Genomic DNA, 12,882 nt, shown 5'->3' with positions numbered 1-12,882 from the left:
TCATACAAGCTTACTTTCCAAAAGAAGATTTGCAATTTTTCCTCTATATCCGACTGGACTTGGTTTCCAAAGTATGACTTGGAAACCTATACAGATTATTTATAGCTGTTTATTTTTTTATCTTTTTTGGAAGATCACCAGAATGATTGACACTTAAGAGGACCACTTATTTTGATGATCCACCAAGAAAAATACCATCCTCACAGTAAATGTTGCAGTGTTAAAGTAACTCTTTGAGTGTTAAAGTAACATTTTAAGAGTACATTTGGTCCCACACTAATTCAGAGTGGGACCAAATGTACTATTGAGTGTTACTTTAATACTGCAACATTAACTGTGCTCCACTATACCTTTAATTATGTAACTTTTGAGAAATAATTCAATTCAATTCAATTCAGTTCATTTATATAGCGCCAAATTCACAACACATGTCATCTCAAGACACTTTACAGTTCAACCAGATCAGAAATAATGTACTGTACACGCCAACTATGGTTTATTAACTAATAATGTCCAGCTGGAAAGACGTTTTCTCAGTATTCTAGCTACACTATTGCCATCCAGAAGAGATTCATCTGTGGGAGGAGCCACATCAATGGATTCATAAGGAAACCGTGGAGCATGTTCGCACAATGTCTTTTAAGCAGTCTTTTGTAAATATTAACAGTCCATAAGTTATCACCTAAATACACTGCAAAAAATGGAAATCTAAGTAAGTAATTTTTTCTTAAAGTAAGTGCATTTTCTCTCCTAATTGAGGTCGAAAGTGAGAGACTTTGCCAATGGAGCAAAACAATTTACATTTAAAATAAGAAAAAACAATTGCATTGTCTTATTTTAAGTTCATATTATCTAATTATCTTATTTTAAGAGTAAAGATACTAATTTCATTGGCAAATCATTGAATTTACCTACTCAGAGTAAGGGTTAATACACTTAATTTAAGAAATGTTTTACTTATTTCTAGATCTTTTTGCAGTGTAGTACCCATTTTCTGACATGGCAATAATGAGTTCGGAGGAAAAGTACAAAACATATGTAGCATGATAGAAAAACATATGTTATGCATCAATTGGTGTGTCTGATTGTGAGGTCTCTTGTGAGTTACTGTAATTTATAGAGCCAAGTTTTAATATTCTTAAAAAAGTTATGCTTCCACCACTTATGGTTGGATTACAATGAAAACAGAGAGCTATATCATAGTTACCGTTTACTTCTCTCATGTCAGAGCGACATTCTCTGTATTTAAATGATACTTTTACATCTCTGTTAAACTGGGATAATAATACTGTTTCATTTATTTTAATAATCTTAGTCTTTTTTAATTTGGTAAACTACTAGGTTTCCCTTTTTCGCTTTGTTTAATCACTTGATCTAAGTTTAAATAATGTGTAATACAAAGTTGTGTTCAATTTGTCAATTTAAGAAATAAACAGTAAGACAAGACTAAAAACCTACAAATAGATCATCCATCTAATAATGCAGGCTGGGAAAGAGGAGCCAACAGTAACCCTGAGGGAAGCTTACGACTTCCACATTTATAATGTGGGATAATCCGCTAAAAGAACATTTAATACTGGGGTCTTTATGGGCAAAAAGACAGGCATTGTTTAAAGACGATAACAACAAAAATGTATAAAGTAAAGTTTATATCATGGAAAACCTGGAAGCATAAGAAGTTGACCTTATGTTCACTTAAAAAGCTACATTTTAAATGCTGTGTGTGGTGGAAAAGTACTGTTACAAATCACCCTGAAAACACCACACTGCAAAAAATCTGAATCTAGATAAGTCATTTTTTCTTAAAATAAGTGCATTTGTTCTTGAATTGAGGAGGTAAAAGAGACATTTTGCCAATGGAACAAGAACATTTACACTTAAAATAAGAAAACACAATTGCATTGTCTTATTTCAAGTGCATATTATCTAATTATCTTATTTTAAGAGTAAAATTACTCATTCCATTGGCAAATTATCTCATGTACCTACTCAAATTAAGGGTGAATACACTTAGTTTAAGAAATCTTTACTTATTTCTAGATAGTTTTTGCAGTGCATCCTAACAACATCTTCTCATTATCAGTTCGTATGAAATCGTACGAAAAGTTATGCACAGTATTTTGTACGTTTTCAACGTTTTTCCTCGAAAAAACAGATCAGTGCGCAGCCAGACAGACGAAAAAAGGACGGACGTAAAACTGGGAAAAACTGTGCAATAACTACTTCTTGATGTCTCTCACTAGGTTGCTTGCTGTTTTGTATCTTAGGGTTAGGGTTAATTGTAAGTTAAATTCTATGTTATTGAAGATGCCCATGCGCAAGGATATCTTGTCTCGAGGCAAGACGTACAAATATGACGAAATACCACAAAAAAATGTCGAAAACGTACGAAATTACTGTGCATAACTTTTCGTACGATTTCATACGAACTGATAATGAGAATACACTGATCCTAAATAGAGAAAAACAGTGTAGCATCGTGACGTGGACAATTTTTTTTATTAGCGGGAACAAGGACACTGGTAGGAGTTGATAAGAGCTAAATCCAGAGAACAACTGAAATTTTGCTGACATGCAAGTTCATCCACCTGTAGGACAATGACGCAAAGCATACAGATAAAAATGTGATGGAGTGATTTAGAGTTTTTGCTGGAGGTTTCTTCCTGTTGAAAGGGAGTTTTTCCTCTCCACTGTCGCAACAAGCATGCTTAGTGTGAGGGATTGCATTTGAGTCAATGAGTCGATGCAATCAACTGATTTTCCTTAGATAGAAAACTTTGAATCAATCTGACTGTATTATCTGGTGAACTGTAAAGTGCCTTGAGATGACACGTGTTGTGAATTGGTGCTATATAAATAAACTGAATTGAATTGAACGAAAAATCTAACTTAAACAGAGGGGGTGGAATCAGATTTCAGCTTTTAAAAACTTGCAGCAATTGAGTTGATTCCTTCCCTCTATCATTACAGGGGAACAGAACCCCTCGCCTGTTCAGCCAGGCCAGCAATTCCCTTTAACGATCCCCCTTTCAGAGACCTAGACAGGTATGGGGTATTGCAGGCTAACAAAGAAGCCAAACGACCCCTATTCCAAAGGGGCGGACCCGTTCGTCCGGTTCAATTCGGATGTTTTCTACGCAAAAACAAGGCTTTGTTTTTAGTTCCACTATAAAGCCTCAAACTCAATTCTATTTCTGACATTTTGAATTGAAAAATTCAAACGTCCAGTGAATTGTTTAACTTTTTTGAAATATTTAAAAACCATCTGCTCTAAAATACTATTACCACATTGCTTATATGTTTCAACCCCTGTCTTTCCTGTTAGCTGTCTTTTTCCTTCTATTATGCACACCTCTTTTTCCCTCTGTCGGTACACTGACAGTAAATTCTTGCCATGTTCTGATGAGAGAGAGGCTAGTTAAATGCCTTGTGAGGCTTAGGGGCCCGCAAGGGATCCTTCCAATAGCAAGCCAAATAATGAAAATGTAATTCTCAAGGCATAATTAAGTTAGAGATGGTGCGATTACTGTGTGATCCATTAAAAGTGGTGGCAAAAGTAATTACTCATTCAATCAGCAAGGTTTTTATCACGATATAAGGTAGTACCGTGTTGCTTTACCTCTATACAAGTCATTTTATTCACAGGACTACATTACTTAAGCTGTGATTGGACTTCATGACAGCTTGATCATCTCTGTGGTAAAACCTTGGTGGAATGAAAAGCCTTTTTCTATTCAAATTAAACCTTTCATGTAGACGTCTGCTTTTACCTATCCTTCCATAGGTTAAGAGATGCTTATTGCTTACCCTTTCTGGGGAAAGTATAAAAATCTCAATATGGATGCTTTCCCATAGGCCTGGCGTGGTGTTATTAATTCCTGCTGAAGTGTTTGGACTATACCGAGGTTAGAAAGTGCAAGAAGAAACACAGAGGAAATAAACACTTGGAAGCAATTCAGCATGTTGTGCATCTGACACCTCCCACTCCAACATATGGGGAGTTAAATCTGCCCACGCGGATGAATCTCCAGAGACCGTGTCAGTCAACACAAGGGTGCTCACAGAAACGTGTGAGGATTGCACCATACTTGAGTCCAACATGTTGTCACTGCAAATTCTTTGTAAAAATGTTGTATCTTTAGAGTAATAATAAGAAAAAACAAAACAAAAAAAACTTGGGAGAGATTTGGACCCAGTTTCAGTCGGACCGACAAAATACTGTGTTTTCAGAACAAGACTCACGTCTTTAAGGCATCCCATGAAGTTGTTGCTGACTGGTGATCCCGGCAGGTCCGCTGTGTTGGGGCTTCCTCCAATGTAGAAGAAGTCATCGGAGCCCAACATGGTGTAATCCTCTTGCGTGTACCCAGTGGTGGTCAAAATGCCATCAACAGAGATGGTCACCTAGTGAGGCATCGGCAACAAAATAAAAAGAAAGACAGAAGTAGAAAGAGAGAACAATAGAGCAAGAGTAAAGAGTGATAAGAGAGGAGAGAAATTGGAGAAAATGAGGGGAGAAACAAGGAAGATGTTAGATTAAACATCATAGGGCTGTGTCCTAGGGTGTATTGCTCTCTTTTAATGCCAGTCAGACTGAGGATGTTCACTGTAGAGTGCAGTTGTTACAGTCAGGCTGTTACCGCCATGAACTCTATGTTATTGATCATTGAAAGTGGGAGGATGAAATAGTAAGTAGGAGTATTGCTTTTATCGAACCCTGGGTTAAGAAGGGCTAAAAATCAGCAAATTTAAACAGAAACCTAATCTTTTTGTTTTAATGTTAATAAAACCATCTACCACTAAGAAATATTTACTGAAGTACGCGCACACCGTTTGATTCTTACAGGAGAGAATTTTTCTCTATATTCTTTCCACCATGTTCCTGGCACAGATATTCTATAACATCCTTTAGCTGAACCAGTTTTCATTTCAGGCGCTATCCCTAAAAATAACTCTCTTTCCTATTTGAATTGCCTCCAGTCTTGCATTCTCTGAGTTACACATTCTGCATTGAATGTTTGATTACTTTCAGAGCAGACAGTGTTGGAAGAATGAAGAATCTGGAGGTACAGAAGTTGAACGAGTATAGAAGAGGAAAAACAGGCCTTAGATTCTTCAAACTTCTCTTGTTCTTACATTTTTCAGGATAAAACGTGCTGTTCTGAGAGGCTGTTTCAAAGCTCAAATAAAATCCTCGTATTTGAAATTCTGAGACTCAGTAATCTGATATCATTAGAGCATGAGTAACCCAAAGAAATAATATGTTTTATCCCCCATTTCACTAAGATCTGTGAGAGCTATTCTTCTCAGACAGAGCTTAGAAGACAAGAGGAAGCAGCGGCTCTAAATGTCACGGCAGCCTGTTCGCTAATAGTTCAATAACTACCTGGGGAGTGAGAAAAATGAGATGTGGGACACACTCAAGGAAAACATCTTGCCTCCAATCATAAAGTAATCATTGTGAACAGATTTATTTTTCTCCCCATATCCAACTCATTACAATTCAGACAAAATTGCAGTACTCGATGAGTATGCAAATAACTATAATTCAGCTAATTGTAATGGACTGCATTGTCATTTTACATGGTGTCTGTATTCAGCATCAAAAACTGTGCCTTGAAACAAACACAGTAAAATCAATGTTATTTGGTTTGGGACCAAATTTAGAGGTTTGTCAAATATTTAGAGCTTAATCATACTAAAATAACTGGATTAGTTAAATGGGAAAGTGCTTTTATCTCTGATTTAATAAATGATTCAGCATAAATGTATAAAAAAAGGCACTCCTTCATCGTTTGCTCTCCAGTGTCTGATCCACTGAGCAGAGGCAGTATCACTGACATGATGTGGTTGGAAGGAGATTTTACAGCAGTATAAGGAAAAACATGTTTGTGCCCCAATGCCCAGTTTTCTAAACAAAGCGAAACACTTTCTGTCTGCTATAAATTAAATCGTTAAAAGTTCTAAAGTTGCTGGCTGAAGCATAAACTATAGCAACTGCACTCCACAGATCTGTTTCCTCAGCTGAGTCATCATTTTTGATTCCCAATTCCTTCGACTTTTTCTGTTTCTCTTTTTCTTTGGTCCTCAGTACTTCCCTGATTAACAGGGCAACCCATTTTTATGTCTGCTGTTGGTGAATATTAACTGTTATACTGGCCAGATGTATCTGGCATAAAGAATATGCAGTTTGCTGGTAATAATGGGGGGGGGCTCAGCTTATGGGGATCACAGATGGGGCTCTCAGCAGGACCGACTCCCTTGTCCTATTATGATGGTGGAAACCTCATGAGCTAGGGAGAAGAAATGGGGGCATTATCAGGATGTGTGCAATTTTAAACACATTTAATTGATTTCAAATGAGCCATCTGTTCACATGGTTGTCAAACATAAGGTGTTAAGGGATGCTGCAGTAAAAAACTGAACCTAGAAGGCCTGTAAGACCAGAGCGCTGACTAAAAACGCTGACAAAATGCTTACAAGGATGTTGATTGTGCATCTTAAGAGCTGAATGTTTGTCAGCGGGATTACGAGGGTCAAGCATTGACAAACTGCCAGACATCTATTAGATTTCAGCAATGAGGAGTAGTCATCAGTCAGTGTTTGTGTTTCAAATTTCTCCACCGCAAAGTTTCAGAGCTTTTAACACAGACAGATCAGTAAATATTGCCTTGAGCAATCTTATTTATGATGTGATTTATTATGTGATGAAAGGCTGGATCTACGTCCAACAAAACTCCCCACAGAGAAAACTTGTCAAAGCGCCGACAAAACAGAAAACATTGGAAGACAAAAAAACAAATAACTTTCCTGTTTCTTCACAGGGGTACATAACAGATTACAAATATTAAAATGACAAAAATTACTCATTGGGGACACATTTTTCACCTCTACCTAAAGGGGTTGCTTTTTTTATTACACGTCTTCTCTCTAAAATACCCTTTTAAGCAAACACACAGGGAACTACAGACCTGGATAATCTCTGTCGAACTGAGACCGTCCCAGATTGAGGCTTGAAACAGCTTGAAATATTGAATCTTTTACAATTTTAACTTCCTGGTTCTGACACTCTCTTGTTTTCCTGATAAACAACTTTCTAACATCGGAACAAAAACTTTAATTACATTGCAAACCGAAGCCTTTCTTTTTTTAATCCTGCTGATTTCTAACATCTTCCTATCAGAACCCTACTGCGAAACGACTGGGAGCTCTGAATCCTAGATATTCTCCTCCGTCAGAAACAGATTTGTATATTTCTGACAGTGAAAGTGTCTGAGTGTCTACGCTACAGACTGCCACTCTAGGTCCCTGAGCAAAAGACCCTACACTGCTGCCCGCACACCGCGCAATGGGGATGGGTTCATTGCTCTTTACTTGTGACAGCCTAATAACAATAAAAAGCTGGAAAAAAACTTACACTATGCTAGTGGTTGGACTCATTGTGATTGAAGTAATAGAACTAGACATAGTTTTCCCATACATGGTTTACTGGAATATCTTGCAGACAGTCCACGGTGCATTAGAATACCTCCACCTTATCCAATCTGCTGATCCTTAGAGATCTGAGGAAAAAAAAACGTATCTGCTGACTACAACCAAATTAAAAGGAGCAGAAATGAGCAAGCAGACTAATAGGAGGTCCCATGAGCAGCGCCGCTACTTCATCACTTCTATATATGGATCAGCGTGAACTCAGGTAGTTTCTGGGTCTTTGAACAAGTACAAAAAGAAGTACTAACCTCACACGAACGAACGTAGAGGCCTCTCTGGTACTACTTTGACTTTGACTCCATGTAACAGGGGGTTGTTTGATTTTCTGGTAATTGATAGAAATAAGTTTGGACTTTGATGATGATGCTATGAAGAAGGGTTTCTGGAAATAAGTGAACTTAATGTTTTCTGGGCACTTATCTACTAATGTTGGGGTACCAAACAAATATCATATACCAAAATTTTCATAATGGTGACTGATTAAAATCCCTATACACAAAACACATTTTATGAACAGGGGTGGATTTGGGAATTCGGGGGCCTTAGGCAAAAACAGGCATGGGGCCCTCTGAGTTGAGAAGACAAGACATAAAACAGACCCATTATACAGATACAGAAATTTTAATAGAATACATATATTATGTGTTCTTCATCTTGTCCTTTTCTTCTTATCCTTTTCTTGCTGTTTTCCTCTCTATGTTTTGTTTTTTTAGCTGACTTTTTATGCGACGGCCAAAGTAAATAACCCAGTCCTTCTTTTCACTGCAGACAAGCCATGATCTGCTTATCTGTTCTCCATTTTTCATTTGGATGAAATAATAGCTGCATGGATCATGACGGCAGACAAGATAGAGGAGAGCAGGAGGCGGGGTTACCAATCTACTTGCTCTGGAGAGCAGAGTTCTGTGCTTTCATTTATTGTTGCCAAAGTCTAAAGTAGCAGAAAAATGTCGCTAGATTTGGCACTAGGTACTTTTTTGAAATAAAAGTGCTAGAGGGGTCTGAAAAGTCGCTAAATATAGCGACAAAAGCACTGTTGGCAACACTGCTCTTCCCGTCGTTTGTTTTCAAATGGTTTGCTGCTGTCTGTTTGGACCTTTCTGAACATGTGCAGCAAATGGACTGATCCAATATGGTGGACACTGAAGGGGGGGGGCTTGAGACACACTTCATATTATAAGCGTTCTGATGACATTTTAGTGAAAGGATTTTATCCAAAGCATAATTAATGTGCACAATTAAGGAATAGTTGTATAAACTATACATGTAAACAGAGTTTTATGGGGCCCCCAGGAACTTGGGGTCCTAAGCAACTACCTAGAATTGCCTTATGGTAAATCCCTCCATGTTCATTAAACATACCATCTTATGACCAAGGAAGGGATAACATTTGACTACTGGGAATCTTAGGAACAGAATTGTTTAGGTTCGGATGGGTGAGACTACATATCTAAATAATAATAAATAATAAATCCCTTACTGAAGGGATGACATTTGTAGTGCAGCATATATATTAAGAATATTCATTTCTTTTGGCCAGAACTATAATACATGAATCATATATGTGAAATGATTAGATAAATTAATGTGTATAATAATGCTGCCAAGAGAGCAGAGTCGTAATAAATATTCATACCAGCAGTTTTATGTAAAATACATGTATATAAACAGCTTTCTGTGAGCATTTTGAATGTTTTATGCATGCAGATTTAATACCAAGCCCCTAATATATGTTACAAACATGAGTGCATCTTCCTTCTCTGAGCTAGTGGTTGATTTTTTATGTGTCTGTAGCCTCTTTCCTCATGCATGTGGACCAGTTTTTGTGCGTTCCTGTCAACTTTAGTCATTTTGAGGGTGGAACCAACTGGTTGTTGTCAACTGCCTGTGAGTGGACTTAAAAAAGTACTTAAAAAATAAAATAAAAACACCACCTGAGACAGTACCCTTTTCTTCCTCTTTGCAGCTAGTAATGTTAGCATCAAATCACAGTTCTTTTAAAGAGAATTATGACTTTAGTTTGGATGTAAGCATTACCAACCTGGCATATGAGGTGATGACATCATCCAGGAACTTGCAGGCCAGCTAAAGGTGCCTTTCCTCTTCGAAGAGTTGGCAAATGTGGAACTGTTTTCTTCCTGGGTTAGGCTAATGACAGCAGATGCATTTTCAGGCTAATAGCTCTTATCTTAGAGAGTTATATTCTGATTTAATGTCCTGGAATCTGATTGGTTCTCCTAAAGTGACAAAAGATTACACAATTGCTAAGACATTGGTCCACATGCTAGTAGGAAAGAGGCTACAGATGCACAAAAAGCAGCAACGAAGGGGATGGAAGCCGAGAGCAGTCTTGTCCCTCTCATACTTTTTCACTGTGGTTTTCTTGAGAAAATGAGATAATTTTCTCATCATCTAAAGATAACAAAAGCCGTTTTCTAATCATAACGAGATGATTGGTGTGTCTCAAAACTGATTATATCCTTTAATACAACAACATTGGGACAGGATTTCTAAGTAAGTCATGGCAGAATACGTACAATTCTGTAAATAATTCTGTGTTTACCTAAAAGTTAAGCAGTTAAAAGTTAGTGCTGGGTGTTTTCTTAACAGCCCCTGTGTTACGCCTGTAAATTGAAAAGATGCATTAATCGCAAAAATGAGTCCAGATTAAAAAACAGTCAGGTTTGTTTCTACTGTATTCCATGCAATCCAATCATCCACCACGACCTGACAATGAGAGTAAAGAAAAAGGAAACTTAAAAAACATATTATTTGCACAAATGCAGCACCGCGACTGCATAACTACAGGCAGCGTAGGCATGGATGGACTGGGAATCCAGGGCTGTTGGCCAGCCTCTTTCATTATTCATACAGTTTAATCATCTCGTTATTTCAAGAAATCAATAACTATTTTCTCGTGATGAGATAATTATCTTGTTATCTCGAGAAAACAAGTAATGGTTTAACCCGTATTAAAGCGACAGTTATGTCATTATCTCGAGAAGGCAAATGGCAAAAAACAAGTTTAGTATGACCGCTCTTGACTTTCGTAGAAGGGGGTTTCACGTAGGCTCGTTACATATTGGGGGCCTCATGGTATTAAATCTGCACACATAAATTATCAAAATGCACATAGAAGTTGGTTAACATTCATGTGTTTAAAATAAAACTGCTTTTGTGAGTATTTCTTATATGAGTGCCCTTTTTACAGAATTTGTCTTCAATAAATTAATTTTAGGGTTTTTTTTGTTATGTGAAGCACCTTATCACCAAAACACAAGTTTGGCTTATAAACAGCTGTTTCTAAATGTGATTCTGATTCAGACTGAAATATAATTTATAATCTGTTATTCTGAGATAATGCTTATAAGGATAAATATTTACAATTTTTGATATCTGCATTACTTGTTTGGGTTTCCTGACATCGAAATGGTTTAGATCTTGAAGGAAAAAGACTCATCCAGCAGGTAGGATGGAGATAAGTATCTCAAAAGCAACCCAGCAGCTCCCCGTGGGCAAACTGCATTTCTATGTACAGGTAAAAATACCCGTCAGAGAAAGAAGACCAACATCCAGCATCACTTCAAAGATTTCTCTTCTTCACAAGCTTTTTTTTTTAATCTAGAAAAAGTTGAACTATTTTCCTGTTTTTTGCACTTATTTTTATTTTTTCAAAGTTCTCCAACTCGTCTTTTGGCTTTGTTGACCAATCTTATTCCCATGCGGAATCCCTGATCTCCTGACAAGCAGATAAATATGTTTCTCCATCCTCTTTCTTATTTTAATCTTTGCATGAGTGCTCTTCCTTTAAGCCTCCTATATGGAGGTTATATGGTGATGTTTAATAACTTACTTTGCTTAAAAAAGCAGAACATGGAGGAAGAAAGTAATTTATCAGGATTTCATTGACGATAAAACATTTTTTCACAATGTAATAAATTAGTTTGCATATTTGCAACTAATTTGTCAGGAAAGTGACTTTTTTCCCCCCTGCAGGCGCTGCAGAAAAAAAAGGTTTAAAATTCTTACCTTGAGAATGGATCACTTACCCATATAGAACCACATCTGTTTATTTTCATAGATCTTTAGCGAGGGGAAATGAAAAATCTCTGCCTTCGATATAGCAAAACGCATTAAGTATTCACAACCGTGTACATTCCAACGATGCCACTAAAGAGAAGTTTTCCATTTAAAAAGCAGTTCTCGTTGAGTGCTTTGATAGATGTCTGGCAGATTGTCAAAATTTTCCCACCTGGAGACCAATTATGTTAAAGAATAACGGAAAAAAAATAAGCTACACTTTTATGGGGATTAGAAATAATCAGGAAACCCAGAAAACGCCGCATCATCGACAGTTAGAGGGAGAAAGGGTTCAGAAGTGATGCCCAAAAAGGCTTCGAAGGTTGGAGGGTGATCGGAATCTGTTAGTACTTTTGTAAGTAAGGGAGAGTCAGACACAAAAATGGTTGTTAGTACAGTTAAAACAAGGGTTTAATTGGAACAGCTGATTAGTAACACTGATTTGGTTAATTTCATCGAGGTGTGAGAATACGTGAGGATTCTTTAAAAGTCCTCTGCAATTTGATTGCACAAACCAGATCCAGATTGGAACGGAACACAGATTTCATGTGGAAGGGGTTTGTTTTGCTTAAGAAGAACCAAAATTAATCCATCCAAGTTAACAGGGGTGACACACAGCCCATGCACGTTAATAAAAATGATGGCAGGGAAGTGTGAAGGTGCAGGAAGAATTCCATTCGACACAACACAAATGGGTTAAGCAAAAACAAAAAGAAAAAACAAAACAACAGATCAAACATCTAGCAAGATGCAGCAAAAATGAGCTTCTGGGGGGGGGGGGTTAATTTAATTTTAGGGTATCACAACACCGCACAAATGGGAAAAGAAACAGAACTGTCATTATTAAGGTTGTCGGTGATATTCAAGAACACAACGTAAAAAAACAAAACAAAAATGGAAACACTATCAAGACACATGTGCAACAGACTGACACGTGCTAGGCTACAGCAGCATTTACACCATTTTAATGGTGCAAGGTTGCTCTAGCCATCTGTTCCATGCAAACAGACTGGAGGATTACAACCACTGGATGCTGTCGACATGAAGGTGGAACCAGGATCAATAACCATGGATGAAATAAACAAGGAAGAGAGGTTTTTTTAAAGAATAGGGAAAATTCAGAGGAGAGATGAGATAGTCCAGCATTTGGTAAAAAGAAGACTTAGTATTCCAACTGCATCACTCGCCGTCACGATATTAGAGCGTTTCTAGCACTTATATTGCTTTATAATTTTCTCTCCAAATTGTCTTTTTCCTCACCTCCTGTTCTGACAGACTTACTAAATTTGATCTTTTGCAACATTCATCCTC

The 12,882-nt window shown here is 37.3% G+C and overlaps 1 protein-coding gene across 1 annotated transcript in view; it reads right to left on the bottom strand.

Moving 5' to 3' along the window:
* The window catches only part of LOC107082797 (neurexin-1-like), a 1,206,010-nt gene that overhangs the window by 673,095 nt on the left and 520,033 nt on the right, over positions 1-12,882 (bottom strand). The window contains exon 8 of the mRNA XM_015371662.1: positions 4,243-4,404. Coding sequence (XP_015227148.1) covers positions 4,243-4,404 — 162 coding nt within the window. The remainder of the gene's footprint in view (positions 1-4,242; positions 4,405-12,882) is intronic.

This window comes from Cyprinodon variegatus, unplaced genomic scaffold, assembly GCF_000732505.1.
Source record: "Cyprinodon variegatus isolate N-32 unplaced genomic scaffold, C_variegatus-1.0 Scaffold62, whole genome shotgun sequence".
Taxonomy (NCBI): domain Eukaryota; kingdom Metazoa; phylum Chordata; class Actinopteri; order Cyprinodontiformes; family Cyprinodontidae; genus Cyprinodon; species Cyprinodon variegatus.
The sequence above is the reverse complement of the archived record's forward strand: the minus strand, read 5'-3'. Positions and strand labels throughout refer to the sequence as shown.